This window comes from Lissotriton helveticus, chromosome 12, assembly GCF_964261635.1.
Source record: "Lissotriton helveticus chromosome 12, aLisHel1.1, whole genome shotgun sequence".
Classification (NCBI taxonomy): Eukaryota; Metazoa; Chordata; class Amphibia; order Caudata; family Salamandridae; genus Lissotriton; species Lissotriton helveticus.
Genome location: NC_136073.1, coordinates 7,030,254 through 7,051,978, shown reverse-complemented (window position 1 = coordinate 7,051,978; position 21,725 = coordinate 7,030,254). Strand labels below are relative to the sequence as shown.

The window sequence follows — 21,725 nt, the reverse complement described above, 5'->3', positions numbered from 1 at the left end:
CAGCAGTAGGCTTGGAGGGACCTCTGCAGACACCAGCAGTTGGCATGGAGGGACCTCTGCAGACATCAGCAGTAGGCATGGGGGGACCTCTGCAGACACCAGCAGTAGACTTGGAGGGACCTCTGCAGACATCAGCAGTAGGCTTGGAGGGACCTCAGCAGACACCAGCAGTAGGCTTGGAGGGACCTCTGCAGACACCAGCAGTAGGCTTGGAGTGACCTCTGCAGACACCAGCAGTAGGCTTGGAGGGACCTCTGCAGACATCAGCAGTAGGCATGGGGGGGCCTCTGCAGACACCAGCAGTAGGCATGGAGGGACCTCTGCAGACATCAGCAGTAGGCATGGAGGGACCTCTGCAGACACCAGCAGCAGGCATGGAGGGACCTCTGCAGACACCAGCAGTAGGCTTGGAGGGACCTCTGCAGACACCAGCAGTAGGCTTGGAGGGACCTCTGCAGACACCAGCAGTAGGCTTGGAGCGACCTCTGCAGACACCAGCAGTAGGCTTGGAGGGACCTCTGCAGACACCAGCAGTAGGCATGGAGGGACCTCTGTAGACACCAGCAGTAGGCTTGGAGGGACCTCTGCAGACATCAGCAGCAGGCTTGGAGGGACCTCTGCAGACACCAGCAGTAGGCATGGAGGGACCTCTGCAGACACCAGCAGTAGGCTTGGAGGGACCTCTGCAGACACCAGCAGCAGGCTTGGAGGGACCTCTGCAGACACCAGCAGTAGGCATGGAGGGACCTCTGCAGACACCAGCAGTAGGCTTGGAGGGACCTCTGCAGACACCAGCAGTAGGCTTGGAAGGACCTCTGCAGACACCAGCAGTAGGCATGGGGGGGCCTCTGCAGACACCAGCAGTAGGCATGGAGGGACCTCTGCAGACATCAGCAGTAGGCATGGAGGGACCTCTGCAGACACCAGCAGTAGGCATGGAGGGACCTCTGCAGACACCAGCAGTAGGCTTGGAGGGACCTCTGCAGACACCAGCAGTAGGCTTGGAGGGACCTCTGCAGACACCAGCAGTAGGCATGGAGGGACCTCTGCAGACACCAGCAGTAGGCTTGGAGGGACCTCTGCAGACACCAGCAGTAGGCTTGGAGGGACCTCTGCAGACACCAGCAGTAGGCATGGAGGGACCTCTGCAGACACCAGCAGTAGGCTTGGAGGGACCTCTGCAGACACCAACAGCAGGCTTGGAGGGACCTCTGCAGACACCAGCAGTAGGCATGGAGGGACCTCTGCAGACACCAGCAGTAGGCTTGGAGGGACCTCTGCAGACACCAGCAGCAGGCTTGGAGGGACCTCTGCAGACACCAGCAGTAGGCATGGAGGGACCTCTGCAGACACCAGCAGTAGGCTTGGAGGGACCTCTGCAGACACCAGCAGTAGGCTTGGAGGGACCTCTGCAGACACCAGCAGTAGGCATAGAGGGACCTCTGCAGACACCAGCAGTAGGCTTGGAGGGACCTCTGCAGACACCAGCAGCAGGCTTGGAGGGACCTCTGCAGACACCAGCAGTAGGCATGGAGGGACCTCTGCAGACACCAGCAGCAGGCTTGGAGGGACCTCTGCAGACACCAGCAGTAGGCATGGAGGGACCCCTGCAGACACCAGCAGTAGGATTGGAGGGACCTCTGCAGACACCAGCAGTAGGCATGGAGGGACCTCTGCAGACACCAGCAGTAGGCATGGAGGGACCTCTGCAGACACCAGCAGTAGGCTTGGAGGGACCTCTGCAGACACCAGCAGTAGGCTTGGAGGGACCTCTGCAGACATCAGCAGTAGGCTTGGAGGGACCTCAGCAGACACCAGCAGTAGGCTTGGAGGGACCTCTGCAGTAGGCTTGGATGGACCTCTGCAGACACCAGCAGTAGGCATGGAGGGACCTCTGCAGACACCAGCAGTAGGCTTGGAGGGACCTCTGCAGACACCAGCAGTAGGCTTGGAGGGACCTCTGCAGACAACACCAGTAGGCTTGGAGGGACCTCTGCAGACACCAGCAGTAGGCTTGGAGGGACCTCTGCAGACACCAGCAGTAGGCTTGGAGGGACCTCTGCAGACACCAGCAGTAGGCATGGAGGGACCTCTGCAGACACCAGCAGTAGGCATGGAGGGACATCTGCAGACACCAGCAGTAGGCTTGGAGGGACCTCTGCAGACACCAGCAGTAGGCATGGAGGGACCTCTGCAGACACCAGCAGTAGGCTTGGAGGGACCTCTGCAGACACCAGCAGTAGGCTTGGAGGGACCTCTGCAGACACCAGCAGTAGGCATGGAGGGACCTCTGCAGACACCAGCAGTAGGCATGGAGGGACATCTGCAGACACCAGCAGTAGGCTTGGAGGGACCTCTGCAGACACCAGCAGTAGGCATGGAGGGACCTCTGCAGACACCAGCAGTAGGCTTGGAGGGACCTCTGCATACACCAGCAGTAGGCTTGGAGGGACCTCTGCATACACCAGCAGTAGGCTTGGAGGGACCTCTGCAGACACCAGCAGTAGGCTTGGAGGGACCTCTGCAGACACCAGCAGTAGGCATGGAGGGACCTCTGCAGACACCAGCAGTAGGCTTGGAGGGACCTCTGCAGACATCAGCAGTAGGCTTGGAGCGACCTCTGCAGACATCAGCAGTAGGCTTGGAGCGACCTCTGCTGACACCAGCAGTAGGCTTGGAGGGACCTCTGCAGACACCAGCAGTAGGCATGGAGGGACCTCTGCAGACATCAGCAGTAGGCTTGGAGCGACCTCTGCAGACACCAGCAGTAGGCTTGGAGGGACCTCTGCAGACATCAGCAGTAGGCTTGGAAGGACCTCTGCAGACACCAGCAGTAGGCTTGGAGGGACCTCTGCAGACATCAGCAGTAGGCTTGGAGGGACCTCAGCAGACACCAACAGTAGGCATGGAGGGACCTCAGCAGACACCAGCAGTAGGCATGGGGGGGCCTCTGCAGACACCAGCAGTAGGCTTGGAGGGACCTCTGCAGACACAAGCAGTAGGCTTGGAGGGGCCTCTGCAGACACCAGCAGTAGGCTTGGAGGGACCTCTGCAGACACCAGCAGTAGGCTTGGAGGGACCTCTGCAGACACCAGCAGTAGGCATGGAGGGACCTCTGCAGACACCAGCAGTAGGCTTGGAGCGACCTCTGCAGACACCAGCAGTAGGCTTGGAGGGACCTCTGCAGACACCAGCAGTAGGCTTGGAGGGACCTCTGCAGACACCAGCAGTAGGCTTGGATGGACCTTTGCAGACACCAGCAGTAGGCTTGGAGGGACCTCTGCCTGGAGCGACCTCTGCAGACACCAGCAGTAGGCTTGGAGGGACCTCTGCAGACACCAGCAGTAGGCTTGGAGGGACCTCTGCAGACACCAGCAGTAGGCATGGAGGGACCTCTGCAGACACGAGCAGTAGGCATGGGGGGGCCTCTGCAGACACCAGCAGTAGGCATGGAGGGACCTCTGCAGACATCAGCAGTAGGCTTGGAGGGACCTCTGCAGACATCAGCAGTAGGCTTGGAACGACCTCTGCAGACACCAGCAGTAGGCTTGGAGGGACCTCTGCAGACACCAGCAGTAGACATGGAGGGACCTCTGCAGACATCAGCAGTAGGCTTGGAGGGACCTCTGCAGACATCAGCAGTAGGCTTGGAGGGACCTCAGCAGACACCAGCATTAGGCTTGGAGGGACCTCTGCAGACACCAGCAGTAGGCATGGAGGGACCTCTGCAGACACCAGCAGTAGGCTTGGAGCGACCTCTGCAGACACCAGCAGTAGGCTTGGAGGGACCTCTGCAGACACCAGCAGTAGGCTTGGAGGGACCTCTGCAGACACCAGCAGTAGGCATGGAGGGACCTCTGCAGACACCAGCAGTAGGCTTGGAGGGACCTCTGAAGACACCAGCAGTAGGCTTGGAGGGAACTCTGCAGACATCAGCAGTAGGCTTGGAGCGACCTCTGCAGACACCAGCAGTAGGCTTGGAGGGACCTCTGCAGACACCAGCAGTAGGCATGGAGGGACCTCTGCAGACATCAGCAGTAGGCTTGGAGCGACCTCTGCAGACACCAGCAGTAGGCATGGAGGGACCTCTGCAGACACCAGCAGTAGGCATGGGGGGCCTCTGCAGACACCAGCAGTAGGCATGGAGGGACCTCTGCAGACACCAGCAGTAGGCTTGGAGGGACCTCTGCAGACATCAGCAGTAGGCTTGGAGCGACCTCTGCAGACACCAGCAGTAGGCGTGGAGGGACCTCTGCAGACATCAGCAGTAGGCTTGGAGGGACCTCTGCAGACATCAGCAGTAGGTATGGAGGGACCTCTGCAGACATCAGCAGTAGGCTTGGAGCGACCTCTGCAGACACCAGCAGTAGGCGTGGAGGGACCTCTGCAGACACCAGCAGTAGGCACTGAGGGGGGCCTCTGCAGACACCAGCAGTAGGCATGGAGGGACCTCTGCAGACGCCAGCAGTAGGCATGGAGGGACCTCTGCAGACACCAGCAGTAGGCATGGAGGGACCTCTGCAGACACCAGCAGTAGGCTTGGAGGGACTTCTGCAGACACCAGCAGTAGGCTTGGAGGGACCTCTGCAGACATCAGCAGTAGGCTTGGAGGGACCTCTGCAGACATCAGCAGTAGGCTTGGAGAGACCTCTGCAGACACCAGCAGTAGGCTTGGAGGGACCTCTGCAGACACCAGCAGTAGGCATGGGGGGACCTCTGCAGACACCAGCAGTAGGCTTGGAGCGACCTCTGCAGACACCAGCAGTGGGCACTGAGGGGGGCCTCTGCAGACACCAGCAGTAGGCTTGGAGGGACCTCTGCAGACACCAGCAGTAGGCTTGGAGGGACCTCTGCAGACACCAGAAGTAGGCTTGGAGGGACCTCTGTAGACACCAGCAGTAGGCTTGGAGGGACCTCTGCAGACACCAGCAGTAGGCTTGGAGGGACCTCTGCAGACACCAGCAGTAGGCTTGGAGGGACCTCTGCAGACACCAGCAGTAGGCTTGGAGGGACCTCTGCAGACACCGCAAGTAGGCATGGAGGGACCTCTGCAGACACCAGCAGTAGGCTTGGAGGGACCTCTGCAGACACCAGCAGTAGGCTTGGAGGGACCTCTGCAGACACCAGCAGTGGGCTTGGAGGGACCTCTGCAGACACCAGCAGTAGGCTTGAAGGGACCTCTGCAGACACCAGCAGTAGGCATGGAGGGACCTCTGCAGACACCAGCAGTGGGCTTGGAGGGACCTCTGCAGACACCAGCAGTAGGCTTGGAGGGACCTCTGCAGACACCAGAAGTAGGCATGGAGGGACCTCTGCAGACACCAGCAGTGGGCTTGGAGGGACCTCTGCAGACACCAGCAGTAGGCTTGGAGGGACCTCTGCAGACACCAGAAGTAGGCTTGGAGGGACCTCTGCAGACACCAGCAGTAGGCTTGGAGGGACCTCTGCAGACACCAGCAGTAGGCTTGGAGGGACCTCTGCAGACACCAGCAGTAGGCTTGGAGGGACCTCTGCAGACACCAGCAGTAGGCTTGGAGGGACCTCTGCAGACACCGCAAGTAGGCATGGAGGGACCTCTGCAGACACCAGCAGTAGGCTTGGAGGGACCTCTGCAGACACCAGCAGTAGGCTTGGAGGGACCTCTGCAGACACCAGCAGTGGGCTTGGAGGGACCTCTGCAGACACCAGCAGTAGGCTTGAAGGGACCTCTGCAGACACCAGCAGTAGGCATGGAGGGACCTCTGCAGACACCAGCAGTGGGCTTGGAGGGACCTCTGCAGACACCAGCAGTAGGCTTGGAGGGACCTCTGCAGACACCAGCAGTAGGCTTGGAGGGACCTCTGCAGACACCAGCAGTAGGCATGGAGGGACCTCTGCAGACACCAGCAGTAGGCTTGGAGGGGCCTCTGCAGACACCAGCAGTAGGCTTGGAGGGGCCTCTGCAGACACCAGCAGTAGGCTTGGAGGGGCCTCTGCAGACACCAGCAGTAGGCTTGGAGGAACCTCTGCAGACACCAGCAGTAGGCTTGGAGGGACCTCTGCAGACACCAGCAGTAGGCTTGGAGGGGCCTCTGCAGACACCAGCAGTAGGCTTGGAGGGGCCTCTGCAGACACCAGCAGTAGGCTTGGAGGGACCTCTGCAGACACCAGCAGTAGGCTTGGAGGGGCCTCTGCAGACACCAGCAGTAGGCTTGGAGGGGCCTCTGCAGACACCAGCAGTAGGCTTGGAGGGACCTCTGCATACATCAGCAGCAGGCTTGGAGGGACCTCTGCAGACACCAGCTGTAGGCATGGAGGGACCTCTGCAGACGCCAGCAGTAGGCATGGAGGGACCTCTGCAGACACCAGCAGTAGGCATGGAGGGACCTCTGCAGACACCAGCAGTAGGCATGGAGGGACCTCTGCAGACACCAGCAGTAGGCTTGGAGGGACCTCTGCAGACACCAGCAGTAGGCTTGGAGGGACCTCTGCAGACACCAGCAGTAGGCATGGGGGGCCTCTGCAGACACCAGCAGTAGGCATGGAGGGACCTCTGCAGACACCAGCAGTAGGCTTGGAGGGACCTCTGCAGACACCAGCAGTAGGCTTGGAGGGACCTCTGCAGACACCAGCAGTAGGCTTGGAGGGACCTCTGCAGACACCAGCAGTAGGCATGGAGGGATCTCTGCAGACACCAGCAGTAGGCATGGGGGGGCCTCTGCAGACACCAGCAGTAGGCTTGGAGGGACCTCTGCAGACACCAGCAGTAGGCTTGGAGGGACCTCTGCAGACACCAGCTGTAGGCATGGAGGGATCTCTGCAGACACCAGCAGTAGGCTTGGAGGGACCTCTGCAGACACCAGCAGTAGGCTTGGAGGGACCTCTGCAGACACCAGCAGTAGGCATGGAGGGATCTCTGCAGACACCAGCAGTAGGCTTGGAGGGACCTCTGCAGACACCAGCAGTAGGCTTGGAGCGACCTCTGCAGACACCAGCAGTAGGCTTGGGGTAGGGTGACCAGAATTTTAAAGCCAAAAACCGGGACATTGGTCAAAAATAGACGAAGGACTACAATTTTACTTCAAGCGATGAGAGCGCTCCTCAGCAAAAAATTACAGAACAGGCCGTAAGAACATACATAAAATGCTATTTTTAAGCCCAGTAGCTGGCCTGTTAAGTAAATTGCTTTCTTGAAACAACTGCTAACTGTCCCTGCTTTGTAAAACATAAAAAACACCTCCCACCGTTTTCAGTCGACCCTCTATAACAAGCATTGGAAATGCAATAGGTCTCGCATTAGAAAAGTTGGAGCTATTGGTCTTGTAAATGATAAATATTTTATTTATGTTTGGTTTTTAAAATAGCTAAATTGATATCTTTGTCATTTACAATGCCAATAGTTATAACTTTCGCGAATGTGACACCTATAGCATTTGAAATGCAACATGTTTTGTACTTACGTGACTTAGATGGTAGCTCTGGCCGTTAGGCCACATCTCTAGAGAGCAGGAGAGTGCAGCAGGGGAGAGAAGCACAGCAAGGGGTGTCGGTGGATAGGGGGGGGCTGGTGTTCTTTGTGCTGGCTTCACTGGCCCGGGACCGTGGGAGTCGGTCCTGGGCTAGCATGGGGGTTGGTGATGGGCGGAGTAGGGGCAAGGGGTCTTGTGCTGCACGCAGGCAAGGACTTTGCGGGGTGGCAAGTAATTGTGAAAGTTATCGTTTAAAGGGAAGGACGAGGCGGATATTACATGTGTAGCAACATCATATTGTTGGAGGTCACTCGTTGGTGAAGAGGCACGCAAGGTATACTGGAGGGATTAGGCATATATTTGTGAGTACGGAGCTGGTGGGGGCTCCCAGCAGAGGCGACCAGTAAATGGAGCGATTAAGGCATAGAATGTCATTAAGAGCGGTCCCAGTGAAATGTACGGGTGGTTGGGCTCGGGGTGATAGCAGGGTGCAAAAGAGAAACTGTGGTAGAAGGAAAGGGCGCCAACGGGATTGGGGGGATGGGGCACCAACGCAGGCAGCCACAGAAGACCCGGCGTAAGGGGTAAGTGGCAGGAAAAAGGGGGTCGGCAGAGGAAAGGAATTGGTAAGACGAGGAGAACAGCAGCTGCGGGGTGCGAAGGTTAGGGGCTCTGCTGGGAGGGAGGGGGGGCTCGGGGAGGGACGAAGGGGTGGGGGGGGCAGGACAGGCGGCGATACGGAAGGAATAGAGGAAAGAGGGGATATTACATGCTGAGCCCATCATGTCGTGTGGATGGCACTAGACGGTGAATAAGCACTAAAGGCATGATGGAATTAAGGATGGATTGTGGATGAACTGGTTGGGTATGAAGGGCGCACAGCAGAGGCCAAGAGGGAAAGTTCACGTTGCAGATACTTGAAGACAGTAATTGAGCCGGGATGCATAAAACGTCATTAGGCGCTGTCTCGGGGAAGTTGACTGGGGTTTAGGCTCTGGTGGGATGGCGGGATGCAGAAGCTAATAAGGGGTGGGGGACAGAAATGGCGCCAAAGGAAGTGGGGATGGGTCATTAACGCAGGCGGTCAAGTAAGACACGGCGAAAGGGGTGGATCAAGAACAAGGGACAGGCTTTACACATCCTGGGTAGGCTTATTATATTCCCTACTAATTATATCAAAATGGTGTGAATCGCTTGAAAGCTCACAGAAGGTTTTGCACTTTTGGGGTCCCCTGTTCTCTGTATTTTATTTTGCGGAAACAGATCTGAAGGACTGGAGGAAAGCAGAGCCAGGGGTAGCGGGGGGCCATCCCCGGGGAGTCGTGAAGTCAGGCAGCACCAGCCATTCAAATGATTAAAGTTTGCTTAAATTAAAAGCGAAAAATGCAGAGAATAAAAAAAAAAGACATATTGCAGTCGCGAGCCGTGAAAGAACTTTGAAGCTTCAGGCTGGATTAACCCTCTCTCCCTCCCTCGAGCTAGCCGGAGGGAGCAGCGCCCGCCCCCTGCCCGAGACAATATTGTCATTATTTTAATTTCTCTTGGTTTTGAACTTGTTGTTGACAACTTGTGGTCTTTGAGAAGAGAGAGCTATGGAGTTCCTGAGGATAGGGGAAAACTTGAGGTCCCTCCTGAGGCTGGGTAAAAACAACAGCGCCCTGATGGACCTGCTGTGTCGTCAGGGCGCTATGCCCCCTGCCAGCTACAGCGGCAATGCTAGCGCCTGGAACCTGACCTGCTAGCAGCTACTGCGGAAGAGGAACATGGCACTGAAAGGTAAGGCTTGGAGAGAGATTTTATGAGAATGTGCACAGTCTATTATGCCAACTGATTGATTTGGGTTCACTTCGTAGCGCCTTGGGACAGCGCAGATGAGAATCTGTATCACTCTACGTTTTGAGGAGGTAGTGGCGGGGATACGTTGCCGAGTTTGAGAAAGAGAACGTGGGCGCTCTACTCCCGGCGCCTGTAACTGCCCATAACTTGTTGATCCTGGGTAAATCACTCCGTTTTCCTCTTTTCTTAATGACAAAAGCCGTCAGTGCTTAGAAATCTGCCAGGCTGTATGAAGAACTATGTCTAACATACGGGAGCGATCACTCCGTTCAGGCTGGAGGAGCTGCAGGTAGCTGCAGTGTGTTGTGTTTATCTGATAGTGCTTTCTATCGCTATTAAGGCTTCGAATCGCTTTCTTAGCGTGATCGCCGTTTTCATGCTATTAACGGATTCAATGAAAACTATACTGTCAATGAAAACTGTACTGCACCGGCCTATATATAAAGCAGCGGGTGTTTTTTAAGTGAATGGCAGGGTGTAAAAGCAGCAGGGGCCCGACACAGCCGAACTGCAGGGAGAGAGAGGGGAGTTGCTGGCGGCTGGGGAGGGGGAGGAGAAATGCAAGCCTGGCTGCTGCAGGGAGAGAGAGGAGAGGTGCTGGCGGCTGGGGAGGGGGAGGAGAAATGCGAGCCTGGCACCAAGCTGGGGAACAGGTGGCGAAGACTGGCGATTTGATGCTGTGCACGCGCATTTTAACTCATTGCGCTTGCGCACTGAGCTAAAAGCGCACATGCACTTCATCAAATCGCCAGTCTTCGCCAGTGTAGTTGAACGCTGTTTAAGCCCCTATAGTCTCGCTCCGCTCAATGCGCATGCGCATTGAGAGGCGAGACCTAAAAACAGGGACATGAGCTACATTTCTTGAAATTTGCTGGGACAGCTGGTTAAAAACCTGGGACCGTCATGGCAAAACGGGGACTCCTGGTCACCCTAGCATGGGGGGACCTACTGAGGCCCCCGCAGAAGGCACTGCAGGGAAAGTCTCAAGCCTCAGCAGCCAGAAGGAACTCTGTACCGTGCTCTGTCATCTTGGAGAGCTCATGGGGTCCACGCTCTCTGTGCTGCAGTCAGGCCAGCTGTCGCTCTCCACGATGAGCTGCTTTCGCCTTCCCCACAGTGAGTTTCAATCATAGCATCACACAGCCTCCCCTTCTTAGGGACCCCCTCCTGAGCTCGCATGCCCCGTTGAGGACCACAGATCCTCTCACGCCTTCTTGCCTTTACAATCTAAAAGGTTTCAAGGCTTAGAATACAGGAATGGCTTTAAGACCAACCACTCTCTCCTCACCTTGGAACAACGCCCAAGGTGTTCAGACACTTGAAAAGTGACCTCAAACTCCTCTCTAGCCAACCCGGGTCTCACCTGCTCAGGTGTTCATGGGCAGCTCTGCTCCACCGTGCCCCGGTGCCTGCTCTAGTGTTCGTGGGCAGCTCTGCTCCCCCGTGCCCCGGTGCCTGCTCTAGTGTTCATGGGCAGCTCTGCTCCCCCGTGCCCCGGTGCCTGCTCTAGTGTTCGTGGGCAGCTCTCCTCCCCCGTGCCCCGGTGCCTGCTCTAGTGTTCATGGGCAGCTCTGCTCCCCCGGGCCCCGGTGCCTGCTCTAGTGTTCATGGGCAGCTCTGCTCCCCCGTGCCCCGGTGCCTGCTCTAGTGTTCATGGGCAGCTCTGCTCCCCCGGGCCCCGGTGCCTGCTCTAGTGTTCATGGGCAGCTCTGCTCCCCCGTGCCCCGGTGCCTGCTCTAGTGTTCATGGGCAGCTCTGCTCCCCCGGGCCCCGGTGCCTGCTCTAGTGTTCATGGGCAGCTCTGCTCCCCCGTGCCCCGGTGCCTGCTCTAGTGTTCATGGGCAGCTCTCCTCCACCGGGCCCCGGTGCCTGCTCTAGTGTTCATGGGCAGCTCTCCTCCCCCGTGCCCCGGTGCCTGCTCTAGTGTTCATGGGCAGCTCTGCTCCCCCGTGCCCCGGTGCCTGCTGCTTGATCTGCAGTGGCCTCTGGCTTAGGTTGCATGCTGCTGTGAGGTCTCTTTTCTTCTAAAGCCATCTCTATATAGATGCCAGGGCCCTCATCAAGAGGCCTCTGCAGCTTGCACCACCCACTGCCCCGGTCAGTGCAGCCAATGACACTATGAGCACGACGACTAACCATCGCACTACGACAAGTGTGACAATTCAGACTATTCCAGGTCCCAAAGCGATAAGAATGGCTTGGGCGGCAGATAATAGTAATTTGTAATGTGCAATGAATTAACAACTGTTGTTGTGTTCATCTCTAAATTAGAGAAACAGCACCATCTGGCAAACTGTAATAAGTGCCAGTGTTGGCAATAAAGTGCGCATGAGACCACCGGCTCAAATGAAGCACTAGTCTTCCCCCTTTTTGAAGAAATCCTCACTGGGTCCACAGAGGCCGCCAGCTTCATGTCCCTCGCGGCTGGCACTGTCCTCATGACGAAACCATCACTGGATGAAACCATCACTGGGTCTACAGAGGCCGCCAGCTTCATGTCCCTCGCGGCTGGCACTGTCCTCATGACGAAACCATCACTGGATGAAACAATCACTGGATGAAACCATCACTGGATGAAACAATCACTGGATGAAACAATCACTGGCTCTACAGAGGCCGCAGGATTCATGTCCCTCGCGGCTGGCATTGTCCTCATGACGAAACCATCACTGGATGAAACCATCACTGGGTCTACAGAGGCCGCCAGATTCATGTCCCTCGCGACTGGCACTGTCCTCATGACGAAACCATCACTGGATGAAACCATCACTGGGTCTACAGAGGCCGCCAGCTTCATGTCCCTCGCGGCTGGCACTGTCCTCATGACGAAACCATCACTGGATGAAACCATCACTGGATGAAACAATCACTGGATGAAACAATCACTGGATGAAACAATCACTGGCTCTACAGAGGCCGCAGGATTCATGTCCCTCGCGGCTGGCATTGTCCTCATGACGAAACCATCACTGGATGAAACCATCACTGGGTCTACAGAGGCCGCAGGATTCATGTCCCTCGCGGCTGGCATTGTCCTCATGACGAAACCATCACTGGATGAAACCATCACTGGGTCTACAGAGGCCGCAGGATTCATGTCCCTCGCGGCTGGCATTGTCCTCATGACGAAACCATCACTGGATGAAACCATCACTGGGTCTACAGAGGCCGCCAGATTCATGTCCCTCGCGACTGGCACTGTCCTCATGACGAAACCATCACTGGATGAAACCATCACTGGATGAAACCATCACTGGATGAAACCATCACTGGGTCTACAGAGGCCGCAGGATTCATGTCCCTCGCGGCTGGCACTGTCCTCATGACCAAACCATCACTGGATGAAACCATCACTGCGTCTACAGAGGCCGCAGGATTCATGTCCCTCGCGGCTGGCATTGTCCTCATGACGAAACCATCACTGGATGAAACCATCACTGGGTCTACAGAGGCCGCAGGATTCATGTCCCTCGCGGCTGGCATTGTCCTCATGACGAAACCATCACTGGATGAAACCATCACTGGATGAAACCATCACTGGGTCTACAGAGGCCGCCAGATTCATGTCCCTCGCGACTGGCACTGTCCTCATGACGAAACCATCACTGGATGAAACCATCACTGGATGAAACCATCACTGGATGAAACCATCACTGGGTCTACAGAGGCCGCAGGATTCATGTCCCTCGCGGCTGGCACTGTCCTCATGACAAAACCATCACTGGATGAAACCATCACTGGGTCTACAGATGCTGCCAGCTTCATGTCCCCCGCGGCTGGCATTGTCCTCATGACGAAACCATCACTGGATGAAACCATCACTGGGTCTACAGAGACCGCCAGCTTCATGTCCCTCACGTGTGACATTGTCCTCATGACGAAACCATCACTGGGTCTAGAGAGGCCACCAGATTCATGTCCCTCGCGGGTGGCACTGTCCTCATGACGAAACCATCACTGGATGAAACCATCACTGGATGAAACCATCACTGGGTCTACAGAGGCCGCATCATTCATCTCCCTCGCGGCTGGCATTGCGCCTCGTGAATAAACTTGCCGATGCCATGAAGCTGTCTGTCTTCAGCCACAAGTGGTCTCTGGATCGCGTCTCTTGAAGAACCCCTTACCCTCAGCTCTTCAGGGGGACACCCCCCTCCATTCAGTCCAAAGATGTTAAACTTTTGTGAGCTATGGGAGCTCAGGGGCGACTTTTCACATTCTGCAGGGGGTCCCATCACTCTACTCTGCCCACTGGGCAGCGCGGTTTGTAAAGATGCACCCTCGGCTTCTGAGCTGCAGTGGGTGGTATGTGGGTGTGCCTCTTCGCGTGGCCTTGTGGGGGATGCGGCTGGGTTGTAAGGTGAGGTGGGCCTCGGGGGGGCAGCCATGGATGTGACTCTGGTCACCCGGTGATCCGGGCTGGCTTTGGAGGCCTCGGGCTGCCTCCACAGGCGGCCTCAGGGCTCGTGCTGCAGTCTGGCCTGAAGGCAAACTCGATAAGTCACCCAAAGAGCACCTGGGACACACGGAGACTGCTGGGCCTGCACGCCCCGCACGTGCCAGAGAGGCCTTCTGCACGTGGTGCTGCCGCTCCTTGGCGGGAAGAGGAGGTTCCACCCTGCCAGGCGAGAAGAGAGTTTAAAAACAGTCTCACAAACTAGAAATGACCCCCACCTGCAATAGTCCCCCATTGCCATATTCTCACACACGCTCAGATATGCAGAGAATGCTCTGCACCGCCAGCAGGGGGCAGGCACGTGCAGCCAACAAGCCCCTGACAACACTGAACACAACTAAACTGAGGGAGCAGACCTCCAGTCCCTGCCCTCTCCAGCCCTCCAGCCTGCTGCCCCTGCCCTCCACCCTGCTGCCCCTGCCCCTGCCCCCGCCACCCTGCTGCCCCTGCCCCCTCCACCCTACTGCCCCTGGCCCCTCCAGCCCTCCACCCTGCTGCCCCTGCCCCCTCCAGCCCTCCACCCTGCTGCCCCTGGCCCCTCCAACCCTCGACCCTACTGCCCCTGGCCCCTCCAGCCCTCCGCCCTGCTGCCCCTGGCCCCTCCAGCCCTCCACCCTACTGCCCCTGGCCCCTCCAGCCCTTCACCCTGCTGCCCCTGGCTCCTCCAGCCCTCCACCCTACTGCCCCTGGCCCCTCCAGCCCTCCACCCTGCTGCCCCTGGCCCCTCCAACCCTCGACCCTACTGCCCCTGGCCCCTCCAGCCCTCCGCCCTGCTGCCCCTGGCCCCTCCAGCCCTCCACCCTGCTGCCCCTGGCCCCTCCAGCCCTCCACCCTGCTGCCCCTGCCCCCTCCACCCTGCTGCCCTTGCCCCCCCCACCAGCCCCCCACCCTCCTGCCCCCTCCACCCTGCTGCCCCTGCCCCCCTCGCCCTCGGGTCGGGGCGGAAGCCGCAGAGCTGCAGAGCTGGGCCTGCCCCTGTTTGTTCTCTGCTTGTCTTCCTTTTCCTGTCGACTCTCTTTTTCCCCCCATGAGCAGGTCTGTGGTTGCTCGGAGCGGCCAATCAGGAGGCGCGCTGCGGTCACGTGCCGCCGGCCGGGCCCTTGGAGGGAGCACTAGTGCGTCGAGGCTCTGCTGGGGAGGGCTGGAGCCAGACACCGGGGCGGGTCTGAGGGGCGCTCCGAGGGGCGCAGGGGCCTGTGCACGGGGCCTGCAGGTGCCCAGGGACCTCTGCAGGGCTCAGGCCTGGCCTGGAGGGGCCCACGAGGCCAGACCAGCGAGGGGCCCCCCTGGACAGCCTGGGGTCCAGGGGCGGAGATGTTCTCCAGGAAGAAGAAGGAGCTGACGAAAACCCCCTCCATATCTAAGAAGAGCCGGACAGGAAACCCCGCGCCGCAGAGCGCTGTCGCAGTGAGTCGCATCCTCTTTCCGTGCCAGGGCGCGGCGGGGCCTCACGGGTGGCGGGGTGCCCTGGTGGGGCGCTGACAAGTGCAGGCCAGGGGGTGCTTCCTAGGGGTACCTGGGCGAGCCCTAGTGCAGTCACTGGTGCTTTCGACGACTACGGTTGGGTATTCTCCATGATGCCAGCTGTCCGCGACACGTGTTTCGCTCGTTTCGCTGAGGTGGCCTCATCCCTCTGAGCTCGACCTTCCTGTGGAACTACTGACTGAAAAGGGACTTCTGACCGATCCATGGCAAGAGAGGAAAAGGGAACAAGAAATGCAGTCTTGTGATGGCTCTGGGTGAGGGGTGTCCAATGGGGCAATGGGGGGTCTTCTATGGGCAGCGGTGTAAGGGGCTAAGAACAGGATTCGTTTGAGGAAACCCACCTGTGATCACATGGAGGCGGCAGCTGGGGGGCAGGACCCTACCTTGGGGGTTCAGGGAGGGAGAGAAAGAGAGGTGGTACTACTAGGCCCTAAAAAGAAGAGACTGGGAGGAATTACCACCTAAAGCTTCGGTGGGGGGCGGTAGCAGGGCTGCCCCTGGGAGTCCCTCAAAAGTAGAGATCTGTCTGACTCTGAGCCGCCCGCTGTACTCTGTCACCCCTGTCCCCTTCCCTCCACCCCCCTCTCTGTACTCCCACATCTCTTGGTACTCCTCCCTTGGTCCATCTCCCTGAACCCTTCCCCTGGTCCTTCTTTCTGTACTACCTTATCACTTGGTACCCTCTCCCTGTACTACATCATCTCTCAGTATCCCTCTCTCTGTCCCTCTCTCTGTCCCTCTCTCTGTCCCTCTCTCTGTCTCTCTCACTGTCCCTCTCTCTGTCCCTCTCTCTGTCCCTCTCTCTGTCCCTCTCTCTGTCCCTCTCTCTGTCCTCCATCTCAGTCTCCCTCTCTCTGTCCCTCTCTCTGTCCCTCTCTCTGTCCCTCTCTTTGTCTCTCTCACTGTCCCTCTCTCTGTCCCTCTCTCTGTCCCTCTCTCTGTCCTCCATCTCAGTCTCCCTCTCTCTGTCCCTCTCTCTGTCCCTCTCTCTGTCCCTCTCTCTGTCTCTCTCACTGTCCCTCTCTCTGTCCCTCTCTCTGTCCCTCTCTCTGTCCCTCTCTCTGTCCTCCATCTCAGTCTCCCTCTCTCTGTCCCTCTCTCTGTCCTCCATCTCAGTCTCCCTCTCTCTGTCTCTCTCACTCTCCCTCTCTCCGTCTCTCTCACTGTCCCTCTCTGTCCCTCTCTCTGTCTCTCTCACTGTCTCTCTCACTGTCTCTCTCACTGTCTCTCTCACTGTCCCTCTCTCTGTCCCTCTCTTTGTCCCTCTCTCTGTCCCTCTCTCTGTCCCTCTCTCTGTCCTCCATCTCAGTCTCCCTCTCTCTGTCCCTCTCTCTGTCCATCTCTCTGTCTCTCTCACTGTCCCTCTCTCTGTCTCTCTCTCTGTCCCTCTCTCTGTCCCTCTCTCTGTCCTCCATCTCAGTCTCCCTCTCTCTGTCCCTCTCTCTGTCCCTCTCTCTGTCCCTCTCTCTGTCCCTCTCTCTGTCTCTCTCACTGTCCCTCTCTCTGTCCCTCTCTTTGTCCCTCTCTCTGTCCCTCTCTCTGTCCCTCTCTCTGTCCTCCATCTCAGTCTCCCTCTCTCTGTCCCTCTCTCTGTCCCTCTCTCTGTCCCTCTCTCTGTCTCTCTCACTGTCCCTCTCTCTGTCCTCCATCTCAGTCTCCCTCTCTCTGTCCCTCTCTCTGTCCTCCATCTCAGTCTCCCTCTCTCTGTCTCTCTCACTGTCCCTCTCTCTATCCCTCTCTCTGTCCCTCTCTCTGTCTCTCTCACTGTCCCTCTCTCTGTCCCTCTCTCTGTCCCTCTCTCTGTCCTCCATCTCAGTCTCCCTCTCTCTGTCCCTGGCTGTCCCCCATCTCTCAGTGCCCCCCCCCCCCCGCCCCCCTCCCTCACTTTCTGTCTCTACCCCTGGCCTCTGTCTCTCTGCTTCCTTCGCCTGTTAAAGCTCCCCCCACCTTCCCCCTCATACTGCCCCCTAAAGCCTCTGTGCCCCCTCAAGCCTCTGAGACCCCCTCAAGCCTCTGAGCCCCCGTCAAGCCTCTGATCCCCCCTCAAGCCTCTTTGCCCCCCCTCAAGCCTCTGTGCCCCCCTCAAGACTCTGAGCCCCCCTCAAGCCTCTGTGGCCCCCCTCAAGCCTCTGTGCCCCCCTCAAGCCTCTTTGCCCCCCCTCAAGCCTCTGTACCCCCCCTCAAGCCTCTTTGCCCCCCCCCCCCTCAAGCCTCTGTGGCCCCCCTCAAGCCTCTGTGCCCCCCTCAAGCCTCTGAGCCCCCCTCAAGCCTCTGAGCCCCCCCCCCCTTGGTACAGGGTGGTAGGCAGCAGGTCTCAGGGAATGATAAGTAAACGGTCAGGCGGTAAGAAATCTTACAGCCCCTACTCGACGAGGCTGCGAAGGATGAAAGGCAGAGTCTCCCCCCTGGACAGCTCCTCGAACTCTCTCCCAGGGGCGCCCGGCGTATGGCTGAAGGTAGGCACTGAAGGGGGTGGGGGTGCAAAACACATGGGCCCACTCAGAATCCGCATTTTGTAGCTCGTGAGTATTCCTACTGCGGGACTGCTTATAATTCACAAACCTCCCACCTTCATCCACCTTCACTAATCGGGGAAACCTCTGTTTACTTTCCGGTCCTAAGAATGGAGGGATCAGGCGGGGTGATGGGGAACTGTAGAGTCATTTCTACTATATGGGATCGATTTAGGCAGGGGGGGGTTATAGAGTGGCATGCCAATAAAAACACCCACCCACAACAGAGAAAGAGCTCAGCCATTCACAAACTACTACACGTCTAAAGTTACTGCTGCCCAAAGGTGACAAACTAGTTTTGAATGTACTCCAGTCCGGCCTTATAATAAATTCAGTGCCATGTAAGGCTACTCCCAGGTGCTGCAACACACTCCCATGGAAAATATATGCAAATATGATGTACTCCACAGTAAATAATTGAATTTTTTTCACTTTTAAATAATGTATATATTTTTTAATCTTAAAAAGTATGCAAAATGAATATTAGGGAGGGGATGTAGCCTTTTGGCTAGAGCGGTCGACCTCGAATCTGGGGAACCGGGTTTGAGTCTTGGCAACGACACTCAACATCCTGTGATTCTGGGCAAATCGATGAATCTCCCCGTGACTAACAAAAATGAATGTGTCCTCATGTAACAAAACTGGTGCTATGTAAAGCGCTCTGATACCCAATGTCTCGGGTCTAGTTCGGTATTAGGGTCAGCGTAGGGTTATTATTCGGTGAAGGGTTAGGTAATAGGTTAGTGTAAGTTTCTGGCTTGGATAAGGGTTGAGTATCAGGGTTCTTGCGCCATCCATGCCCTCGGAGTCTGATGACTGTAACTCTCCGCCCCAAAGTTGAAGAACTGTCGGATGATACACCTACCTTTAATAAGGCTGTCCTGCCTCCTTGCAGTCCTGATGAAGACCCGCCAGAGATGCACATAAATCAGCACATTTCATCTAGGGTCGAAACGTCGACGTTCTGTTTATGTATCCGTCCACACAGTCTCAACGAACTAAAGAAATAATGTATCCGTCTGAGACTATTGTAATTTACAGTGGATACTTATGATGTAATGTTTCGTCTATATGTAGGATTATTTTGGCACTTGTTTGAACATTTTGAGCACTCAGTCACCAGTCAGGACTCACTCACCCAATGTATATTCAGTCCATGTGTTGTTTGTTTTGGACAGCTTCTCAAATGCATTTTGAATTAATCCGCTAAAAGGTTAATACTAAAGATTTACCTTTATCGTCCATTGTGGTCAGTGTTTGTTTTCTGATATATCCTTCACCGGATATATTGTTCTATTTAAGTATTCAATACTTCTTCAATTTAAGTGTGATCCCCCACAGAACCATTGCTGTTGTTTAGTTTCATAACCAGGTTCTGAGGGTTACTGGGTTACCCCATTACTTCTAATGGGTGGCCAGATGGATGGCGACCGTGCGACGCAGGTGAGTGTGACCTAGCTTTAGGACACCCCCGCGCCGCACGGCCACCAGCTGCTGCGTGTGCCACCCGCCACCCACCTGCCTCGCTGACCCTGCCGCCGCCGTCTGACCACGCCCCCTGCCGCCGAGCGGAGTGGTCTCCTGCGGTCGGGGCATCTATTGCTGTGTTCGCTGCTCTGTTGCCTTTTTAGGCTTTTCTGCCCCGTGTTTCTCCTGCTGTGTGCCCCTTTGCTGTAACTGTTATTGTATTTGTTGTTATTGTACTTCTCATCACCTGTCCCCCTGTACTTGCTCCCCTCCGCTGCCCCGGTTTCCTCCCGCCCCGCTCCCCGCTTCCCGCCTCCGTTGATTTGCCATGCCCCCTTTTTCTTTCTGTGCCCTCCCCGCTCCCGCCTCCCAGCTGCTCCGCCCTCCCTCGCACTTGGCCATATATGGCGACCGTGCGAACGCGCAGCGGTCACGCGCAGCGGGAGCGCCGATTGTGCGCCGAAGGCGCGCCAAAGGAAAGCCCGTCTGCGCCCGTTTGCGCCTGGACCGCGCCCAGTGCCAGAACCCCTGGCCCCCGCAGACCCCAGCCCACCCGCCGGATGTACGACGCCACCACCCTCAACGCACTCAACACCGGCCGACTCCCGGAATGTCACCGAGCCACCCCGAGATGCACCCACGGACCCTTCAGCTGCCGCTCATGCGAGTTCACCTGCATCCGGACCTGCACTACCCCCACACCCACCAAGACCAAGACGAGCAACAACAGCAGCCACCTGAAGTGCATCCTGCTCAACACCCGCTCCGTCCACAGACACGCCGTCGAGCTCTGGAACCTGCTCGACACCACTTCACCAGACGTCGCCTTCCTCACGGAAACCTGGATGAACGCCTCCTCAGCGCCCGACATCGCCATCGCCATCCCAGACGGTTACAAGATCATCCGGAGGGACCGCATCAACCAGACCGGAGGAGGCATCGCCATCATCCACAGGAACACCATCCGCATCACGACCAACGCCGACGACACCCTCAAACCCGCAGAGCACCTGCACTTCCAGATCCACATCAACCCCAAGACCACCCTCAGAGGCACCCTCATCTACAGACCCCCGGGACCACGCACACAATTCAGCGAAGACTTCGCCGACTTCATCAGCCCGCACGCCCTCCCCTCCGCCGACTACATCCTCCTCGGGGACCTCAACTTCCACCTGGAGAACAACGACCGCAACACCACCACCCTGCTGGACAACCTCGCCAACCTCGGTCTCAAGCAGCTGGTGACCACCCCCACCCACTACGCTGGACACACACTCGACCCCGTCTTCTCATCCAGCAAGGACATCACCTTCAGCCACGCCACCGGACTCCACTGGACTGACCACAGCTGCGTCCACTTCAGCTTCAGAAGGACCACGATCCACCACCACCAACAACAGGCTGCACGCAGAAGCTGGAACAAGATCACAGCCGACCAGCTCGCGACTTCCCTGAGCAAGAACCCTCCCACCAGCACAACGAACCCCAGCCAAGCGGCCACCAACCTCACGAAGTAGATCAGCGACTGCGCTGACGACCTCGCCCCCCTGAGGACCCCGCCCAGCAGACCCGGCAGCAAGAAAGCCCCATGGTTCACCAAAGAACTCAAGAGCTCCAAGAAGAACTGCCGAACCCTCGAGAGAACCTGGCGCAGAGACCCTACACCGGACAACATGACTGCCCTCAAGCTCGCCACCCGAAAACACCACCAACTCATCCGCGCAACCAAGAAAACCGCATTCAAGGAACGACTCGACATCAACGCACACAACAGCAAGGAACTCTTCAACATCGTTAAAGAGCTCTCCAACCCCAACGCCGGAAAGAACGACATCACCCCTTCGCAAGACCTCTGCAACTCCCTCGCCTCCTACTTCCACAACAAGATTGCGGACATACACAACAGCTTCAGCACCCAACCGACGCACGCCACGACCGAACCAGCGCCCCCCACCACCACCCTCCGCGCCTGGACCCAGATCAGCACCGAAGACACCATCCGCACAATGAACTCCATCCACTCCGGATCTCCGACCGACCCATGCCCTCACCACGTCTTCAACAAGGCCGACGCTGTCATCGCACCCCACCTGCGGAACATCATCAACACCTCCTTCGACACCGCTACCTTCCCGGAGAGCTGGAAGCACGCCGAACTCAGCGCTCTACTAAAGAAGCCATCAGCCGACCCCCACCGACCTCAAGAACTACCGCCCCATCTCGCTACTCCCGTTCCCTGCAAAAGTCATCGAGAAGACCGTCAACAAGCAGCTGGCCGCCTTCATCGAGACGAACGGATCCCTAGACCTCTCGCAGTCTGGCTTCCGGGCCAACCACAGTACCGAGACCGCCCTGATCGCAGCCACCGATGACATCCGAGCCCTGCTCGACAACGGAGAAACAGCGGCCCTCATCCTCCTGGACCTCTCCGCGGCCTTCGACACTGTCTGCCACCGTACCCTAGTACAGCGCCTCAGCAACGTCGGAATCAAGGAAAAGGCACTGGAGTGGATCATC

At 57.5% G+C, this 21,725-nt stretch overlaps 1 protein-coding gene across 8 annotated transcripts in view; it reads left to right on the top strand.

Moving 5' to 3' along the window:
* The first annotated feature begins 14,827 nt into the window (after window positions 1-14,827).
* ARHGAP45 (Rho GTPase activating protein 45) overlaps window positions 14,828-21,725 on the top strand; it is a 182,127-nt gene continuing 175,229 nt past the window's right edge. For 3 of the 8 annotated variants that reach the window (XR_013603646.1, XR_013603645.1, XM_078669839.1), the window contains exon 1: window positions 14,828-15,147. Coding sequence is in view for 4 of the 8 variants with exons in the window: in XM_078669839.1 (XP_078525965.1) it covers window positions 15,055-15,147 (93 nt within the window). In the remaining 4 variants the exon portion in view is untranslated. Of the gene's footprint in view, window positions 15,148-17,004; window positions 17,682-21,725 lie in introns of those variants that run through there. The other 5 variants (XR_013603644.1, XR_013603643.1, XM_078669838.1 and 2 more) reach the window with 3 other exon arrangements.